The following is an 8,068-nucleotide window of genomic DNA, read 5'->3' as shown; positions in this document are numbered from 1 at the left end:
GTTTGCACCCCGCTTTTTTTCTGCGTTTCACTCGGGCTTTGTAGCCGTCTATTTTTGCACCTCTTTACGTTTTGCTTCTAGGCGATTTGGAGGTGAAGGTACATTCCCACCCTTTTCAATCCTTCCCTGCTTTGACAGCCCCCCTTTTCTTTGCAGTCGGGGGGCCTGGGATCTGTGCTTCCTCCGCCGCACTGCCAGCACCCCGCAGCGCGTGGCTGTACACCTCGGAATTTGCAGCACCTGCATATCTGAGGGGGTTCTCCACGGCCCCACGGTCTTCGCTTTGCGCGCGGTCTGGTGTGTCCGGGGCTTCAGCGCGTGGCGCCCCCGCTTCTCCGCAGCCCCCCGCCACGAGCCGGGACTCGCCCCGCGCTGCCAAGATGGTCATCCGGAAAGAGAAGAAGAGCTGCGGGCAGGTGGTTGAGGAGTGGAAGGAGTTCGTGTGGAACCCGAGGACGCACCAGTTTATGGGCCGCACCGGGGCCAGCTGGGGTATGCGGGGCGTGCGCGCTAGGGCCAGGGGGCGCAGAGCCACGCCTCGTGGACGCAAGGCTTGGCTGGCGCTCCCCCAGTGCCCGTCCCGGGTCCCGGCGTCCGGCCCCCCTGCTGGGCTCTGGACTGGGAGGGGACCGATCACCAGTCTAATCTCCCCGACTGGCCGCTGCGGAGGCGGAGAAAGTAGGTCACTGCCGCCTTCCCGCCCCCTGCGGAGCCCCCTCGGGCGGGGGGTCGCGGGCTCTGCGCGCGTGTCCGCGTCGCTGCGCTCGCGCTACCTCTCGGGGTTTGGCCGCTCCGCGCGGTCGTCCCCGCTTGGAGAGCGCCCTTTCCCTCCCCCAGGCTCTTGCTAGCTTGCCAGCCCCGTCTATTTTTAGCTGGTGCCCACCCCTTAGACCCTGGGAACGTTCACGAGGGGGCGGGTCTTGGAGAGGTGGGTGGGGGTTGCTGGAGGGCTAGCTGGTCACTGTTGTCCGTATACCATCACTGTTGTCCGTGTACCATCGCAGAGCTTTGGGAGCCCTCTGTGGCTGCTTTGGGGGTGGGGGGGACTGGTGAGGGGGGGGGACGACACTGTGAGGTGTCCGAGGCTGGACGTTGCGCTCGGATGTCTGCGGCAGAGGGAGGAGTGGTCACTGCTGGTGAGATGTGCCCATCATCTGGCGAGTGTGCCTGTGGAGTTGGGTGGCTCGTGGTTCAGGACAGTCCCCGCCCAATACCATGGCGGGACCCAGGGTGTGTGGAGAGAGTTGCTCGTGGTCTCTGGTCTGGGCATGGCAGCAGTGCAGGGGAAGGGTGGAATTCTTATGAAAGGTCTTGTCCATCTGGAAAGTTGAAGCACAGGGGACACAGTGTGACCCAGTTTAAAATTCATCCAACATTCATTGAACAGTCCCCATCAGGCCACCCACCTAGAATCCAGGAGGCAGTTCCATTGTGGTTCTTGCCCCTAGTCCAGCCCTTGGGATCTGAGGGGTTTAGAACGCTTGGGAGAATCTGAGGAGGTTTCCTGGAGGAAGTGGCTTCTGAGATGAAAGGACAGGGAGTCTGAGAGGTGTGTGTGTGTGTGGGAGGGTGTTGGATAAGGCTGAGTGAGTGATGGAGTGGTGGTGTCAAACATCTCCACAAGGACCTAACCAGGTTAAGGAAGACCTGTGGGAGGTACCACAGCATTCCCTGACTCTACTCTAGGTGTTGTGTGTGTTAGGGTGTGACTGTTGAAGGCACTGGACAGCTGTCACTCTCAAATTTTGTAGCAAGGCTAGAGTGTAAGGTCCTTCATTTCAGAAGCTGTGTTCGAGGTTTGGCTTCTATAGGGGAGCAGGAGAGAGATTTTGCTATTTGAGGTTTACAAATTCATGCTGTGAGGGTTCAGTCTCTGAAGGGTGGTATGAAGAGCTTGATTGTGAATGGAGGCCAGTGCCAACAAAAAAAGTCATTGGGGTAGGACAGTTTTAGGCATGAGTACCAAGGTAGTGATAACAGATGTGCCTATTTCAGGGCCACAGATGGTTGAGAAGTTGGGAATGTGATTTGAGGCAAATATACTATACTTGGGGTTGTCCCAGCAACGAGAGTTTAGGTCTCTTGCGGCTGCCATTTGGTTGCACTTCACTGTGCCCTAGCACCGGGAGGGGCCTGGGAGTAATGACTGGAAGCCAGGCACAGCTGCCTGTTTCCAACTTGTCTCATTTTGCTCCCAGGGGAGGGCTTTAAGACGTCACTCTGGACATCCCAGAGCAGAACTTCTGAGGGGGGAAGAAGGTGGATGGGGGTAGGTGAGGTCATGGTGGGAGCTTTGGAACCTACTGACCCTATTTTCTCCTTCCTAGCCTTTATCCTCCTCTTCTACCTCGTCTTCTATGGCTTCCTCACAGCCATGTTCACTCTCACCATGTGGGTGATGCTACAGACTGTTTCTGACCATACCCCCAAGTACCAGGACCGACTGGCCACACCAGGTAAGTGAGGAGATGCCCGCTACCAACCAAACTAACCACTGTCCTGCTTCCTAAACTTCCAAAAGGAGCTCAGAGGCTAAGAAAACTCACAGAAGGTGTTTCATTCTGATGATCCTATCTCTCTGTGCTGGGAAGTTCTTGAAGTTTTCCTTTCCTCCTATTTCCTGCAGTTGAAAGCTAACACAGCAGATATTCAGAGAAATCTTCCTCCATTAAGATCTTTACTCCACCCCTCTCCTGATGTGCTCTCTGTATATCTTCTTTCCTCTGTGTGTGGCCTCTCATCCATATATGCTCCTGACCTTGTTTAGGCTTGATGATTCGTCCCAAGACTGAGAACCTTGATGTCATTGTCAACGTCAGTGACACTGAAAGCTGGGACCAGCATGTTCAGAAGCTCAACAAATTCTTGGAGCGTGAGTGTGGGGCTGGCTATGTAACTGTTCAGGACCTTGAGCAGGGGATTGGAAGGCAGGACATCAGGCCAATGACTCTCTCCCCCACCTTCATATAGCTTACAATGACTCCATCCAAGCCCAAAAGAATGATGTCTGCCGCCCTGGACGCTATTATGAACAACCTGATAATGGAGTTCTCAACTACCCAAAACGTGCTTGCCAATTCAACCGGACCCAGCTGGGTGAATGTTCCGGCATAGGAGACCTAACTCACTATGGCTACAGCACTGGGCAGCCTTGTGTCTTCATCAAGATGAACCGGGTATCCTCAGGGAGAACAGAGGAGAGTGCTGGGGGCAACAGTTATTTCTTTTCACTGGGGCTTTTCACTGGGGGTGCAGTGGTTAAGTCTTCAGCTGCTAACTGAAAGGTCAGTGGTTCAAACTCACTAGCTGCTCAGGAGTAGAAAGATCTGGCAGTATACTTCAGTAAAGATTTATGGTCTTGGAAAACCAATAGGGCAGTTCTACTCTGTTCATGGGAGCTCTGGTGGCATAGTGCCTAAGGCATTTGACTGCTAACCAGAAGGCTGGTGGTTCAAACCCACCAGCTGCTCTGTAACGTAGAGTCTCTGTGAGTAGGAAATGACTCAATAGCACCAAACAACAATACTGTGTCTTATAGGGTTATTATAAGTTGGAATTGACTCCACGACAATAGATTTGGTGGGTTTTTTTTTTTTTTTTTTTTAATGATTAGGAAGTCCCTGGGTGGTGTAGATGGTTAATGCACTTGGCTGCTAAGTGAAAGGTTGGAGGTTCTAGTCTACCCAGTGGTGCCCTTGGAAGAAAGCCCTGGTGATCCACTTCTAAAAAAATCCGCATTGAAAACCCTGTGGAACACAGCTCTATTCCAGCACCCATGGGGTTGCCATAAGTCTGAGTCAATTGAAAGGCAACTGGTTGGTTAATAAAGATTAGAAAGATTTTTTGGATGTTTGAGTAGCTAAGAGAACAAGAGAGGTGGGGCTACTGGAGGGTGAGAAGAATGGACACCTGTGTCTTTGACAGCTTCTTCCTCTAACCCTCATCACTCTCTGTCTTCATTCCAGGTCATCAACTTCTACGCCGGAGCAAATCAGAGCATGAATGTCACCTGTGCAGGGAAAGTGAGTTTGGAGACTTTGTCCACCTGTCCACCTATTTGTCCTTCATTGTTTCCAATGTAATTCACTCATCTCTCCCTGTCTTCTTTGCTCCCAGAGGCCCCGTCACTATAGGGACAAGGGGGTAAGAGTGGGCCCCCATAAAGCTTGAACCCCTCTTGCTCCCACCCCTCTTGCTTCTCTCTAGGATACAGAAGCCTGTTTTGGTGTGGATAGAGACACCCCATCCCACCCTCCTACTCTGCCTAAGCCCTGGCCTCTGGCTTCTCTACCTAACCCTTCCACCTTCTCCTTTGTTCCCTGGTTATCCATGTCTTCTACTCTCCTTTTCCTATCTCACCTGCTCCTCATCCCTCTTTAGGTATCTGGTAGCTGCTGACTTACTAGCACCTGCCACCACCAAGTGGGCCTTAGAGCCCTGCTCCCCACACCCCTGTTCTCTTTAGGAACTTGCTATCCCTCTCCATTCACAACCCTTTTGCTTCCTACTAAACCCTTACTCACGATCTGTTCTTTCTTGGCTCTGCTCCAGAAAGTGATTCCTGAGGATGGGGTAAGAACTTAGGGTGAGAGTGATGTAGGAGGCTTTAGTGTCATTAGCATCCTTCAAGAAATCCCAGTCTGATGAGAGTGACAAGATACCCTTCCTCCTGCACACACACAAACTCACAACTCAAGGGAAACAGATTTTGGGGCAGGAATAATTTAGGGGGGAAAGTAAGAACAAAGGGAAGTCTGGGGAACCGTGAGCTTCCAGGTTCCTGCCATCCTTAACATGCTCTCCTCTCTACCCTTCTGCACCCCCACAGCGAGATGAAGATGCTGAGAACCTCGGCAGCTTTATCATGTTCCCAGCCAATGGCAACATTGACCTCATGTACTTCCCATACTATGGCAAAAAGTTCCATGTAAGGCCCATGGGTGGTTGGGATGATGGATCCTTGGGGGGAGCAGTTCTTGGGGAAGAGGTTGGGTTGCCACAAGCCTAGACCTTCACTCTCCTCCTCTGGCCCAGGTGAACTACACACAGCCCTTGGTTGCTGTGAAGTTCCTGAACGTGACCCCCAATGTGGAGGTGAACGTGGAATGCCGCATCAATGCTGCCAACATCGCCACGGATGATGAGCGAGATAAGTTCGCTGGCCGCGTGGCCTTCAAACTCCGCATCAACAAAACCTGAAGCCCCTTCTTTCCGCCCCTACCTCTCTCCCGTGGATGCTTCTGGAATGTCCCTGACCCTGCCTGATCCCTCCCTCACCCACCCTAAAGGTATTTTTTATAACAGAGCTATGATTTGTCTGAGCCTCACCCCTTCTCTTTACTTCCCAGTCCACTGTGATTCCCTGACTAGACACATTTTCCATCTTCTTCTCCCAAGTCTAGCTCCATCAAGATGGCCACAGAGGTGTTAGGAGGTCTTCTAATTCTGGGTTAGCTGTGAAAGGGATGTCCTCACAGCTATCCACCTCTCCTGACCTCCTGTCCCCAGACAGCTGTGAAAATGCCCAGCCTTTGGCTTCTCAGAGATGAATGTGGTTCCCATTCTTCATTCCTAAGCTTCAGCCTCTGTTGCCTTTCTCTCCCCCACACTTCCACCCTACACAGTGGCTGTCTTGGTGGCTTTTGACTTAATTCATTCCTCTAGCAGGTCTTTGCTTCTCTCTCCCTGCTCCCTTCTCTGAAAAGAAACCATTTCTAATCAAGGACAAGCTGGTTCTGTGGCCTTTTCCCTCTTTCCTCACACATTCCACTTCTGCTTCTCACCCTGGGTTGACTGCGTGAGCTGAGAAATGAGGTTTCTTTCCATAGGAGAGAATGGAAGAGAAGGCTGCATTGCTTCTTCTTGAACATTCTCTCGGGGTCCCCCCACTCCAATTCCTTCCTGATCCCTCCCATCCCCTACTTAGCCACTACTCAGAGGGGTGGAGTTCATCTAGGCTGAATATTCACTTTGTTTCTACCAATGTCTCCCTTCCCCCTATTAGCTTTCCCAGAATATCCTTCAAGTTCTACTTCCCAGGGAATGCTGGGGGAGGGGCAGCCATTTTGGCTCTGTCCCCAGTGGCCACCTTGAAAACATCAGCTGGCTATGGGTCTATTCCACCACCTTCCCCTGGGCCCAGATCTACCCCCACCATACTCTCGCTGGTTTCTCTTAGCAAGTTATCAACTAATCAGTAACTCCCTCTCTTTCCTCTGCATGTCAGCCTGAAATTTTCAAATACCCTCTCCACCCAGGCTCTGAATTTCTTGGCTCCATCTCCATCTCCTTCAGACCCCTCTGCCTTTTTTCAAAACCCCATGATGCTCATAGAATGTTAAATGAGGGGCCTCCTGCTCCGAGTATGCTTTAGTTATAGAGGCATTTAACTCTTTCTCTTCCGGTTTCCCTTCAGTTCCTCATCCTCTAAATGCTGCAGCGGCCTCCCCACTCCATTCACAGCTAAACCCACTCGTTTTCTCTGTTGCTGGTTCTGTCTCTTCCCGTTGGGCCCCACTCTTTTCCCGCTCCTCTTTCCCCCAGGTGTCTCTCTCTGCTGTTATTTAATGCCTGTGTCAGATCTACTGTAAAAAGAGGATAAAGTACAATAAAATGAGAGCAATTATATATATAAATATATATCATACACAGAGCCCAGCGTGCGGGTTGTTCCTTTCTGAGCATTTGGAAAAGCCCTGGGAGGGGTGTGGAGGGTGGACTTGAGTGTTCCTGGGGGTTACTCAGGCCTTGGGGACTGCTCCACACCTTTGACCTCTTCCTCCCAAAGTCTAGGTTATCTATCCCTTAGGTCATTTCTTGGATTATACTAATTTAAGGCACACTATCTTGAGACCAAGGAGCCCTGGTGGCGCAATGGTTAAGCATTCGGCTGCTAATGGAAAGGTTGGTGGTTCAAACCCACCAGCCGCTCCACTGGAGAAAAGACCTGGTAATTTGCTTCCGTAAAGATTTCAGTCTAGGAAACCCTATGGGGCATTTCTTCTTGGTTCTACAGAGCACCATGAGTTATAATTGACTCATTTTGGTACCTGATCGATGTGGTGTCATGGAAAAGAGAAAAGAAAAAAAAAAAAGGATTGATTCGATGGCTACATAATATCTTGAGATCTCGAGTCCCTGGGTAGCACGGATGGTTAATCAATCAGCTACTAACTAAAATGTTGGTGTTCGAACCCACCCAGAGGTGACTTGGAGGAATGGCCAGGCAGTCTGCTTCCAAATGGTCACAGCCACTGAAAACCCCGTGGAGCACAGTTCTACTCTGAAATACATGGGGTCGTCATGAGTCGGACTTGACTCAAAGGCAACTGGTCTGGTTTCTTTTTTTCTCTACTGAGGTCATTCACTATGAGAGAGGCAGGAGGCCTAAATTGATTTGTACATCAATACTTACAAAATGCCTACTGTGTGCATTCTAGGCACCATGAGGATACATTTATGAAAGAGACAGAGTTCTTGCCCACAAGGAGCTCCCAGTATAACAGGAGAGGTGAGGAGCACACAGTAAACTCTCATACAAGGTAGAATTCAACCTGCTTCAAGGAAGGGGAGAGAGCTGTTAATGATGAAATGTGCAGTGGCCAATCACTTTCTGTTGGGGGGTTCTGAAGGGAAGGCTTCTTATAGGAGGAAACATTTAAGCTGCAGTTTAAAGGATGGGGGTGGGGTTTGGAGAGCGAGAAGAGCAGGAATAAAAGCCTAGAGACATGAGAAAACTTGATTAGAAGAAACGTAGCTGTATGAAACATATGATCCTAATTTGGAGTTAAAAAAAGAAAGTATATGCACACACATATGCATAGAAAAAAGGATGGTTGGGTATATATTACAAAGTTCGTTTACCTATGGGGGAAGAAGATGGGTTTATAGCTAATTTTTATTTTCTTCTTGGGCTTATTTATGTCTTTCTTTTTTGCAATAGGTTGGTCTTAGTATTTGTCTTAGAACTTTTATTTTATATGCATACATATATACAAAATTTTATTATAATGTATAGTATACACTTCATTCATATACCTAAGGATCATTGTTTTGGTCATTGTTATGC

The 8,068-nt window shown here is 50.1% G+C and overlaps 1 protein-coding gene across 1 annotated transcript; it reads left to right on the top strand.

Annotated features, from left to right (window-relative positions):
- The first annotated feature begins 380 nt into the window (after window positions 1–380).
- ATP1B2 (ATPase Na+/K+ transporting subunit beta 2) lies at window positions 381–5,199 on the top strand. Its single transcript, XM_007952256.2, has 7 exons — window positions 381–492; window positions 2,328–2,456; window positions 2,768–2,872; window positions 2,971–3,176; window positions 3,966–4,022; window positions 4,829–4,927; window positions 5,035–5,199. The coding sequence occupies exons 1-7, from the start codon at window positions 381–383 to the stop codon at window positions 5,197–5,199; spliced, it is 873 nt and encodes a 290-aa protein (XP_007950447.1).
- Window positions 5,200–8,068: the final 2,869 nt, after the last annotated feature.

Source organism: Orycteropus afer, unplaced genomic scaffold (genome assembly GCF_000298275.1).
Source record: "Orycteropus afer afer isolate SDZICR_OR568_19922 unplaced genomic scaffold, OryAfe1.0 scaffold00330, whole genome shotgun sequence".
NCBI lineage: Eukaryota > Metazoa > Chordata > Mammalia > Tubulidentata > Orycteropodidae > Orycteropus > Orycteropus afer.
The sequence above is the reverse complement of the archived record's forward strand: the minus strand, read 5'-3'. Positions and strand labels throughout refer to the sequence as shown.

What these genes read in the sequence shown, in the direction of transcription:
- ATP1B2 (XM_007952256.2), top strand. Translation starts at nt 381, where the DNA reads ATGGTCATCCGGAAAGAGAAGAAGAGCTGCGGGCAGGTGGTTGAGGAG. An exon ending in CCGCACCGGGGCCAGCTGGG is followed by an intron (nt 493 to 2,327) that starts GTATGCGGGGCG and finishes TCTCCTTCCTAG; the next exon opens with CCTTTATCCTCCTCTTCTAC. An exon ending in TCTTCATCAAGATGAACCGG is followed by an intron (nt 3,177 to 3,965) that starts GTATCCTCAGGG and finishes TCTTCATTCCAG; the next exon opens with GTCATCAACTTCTACGCCGG.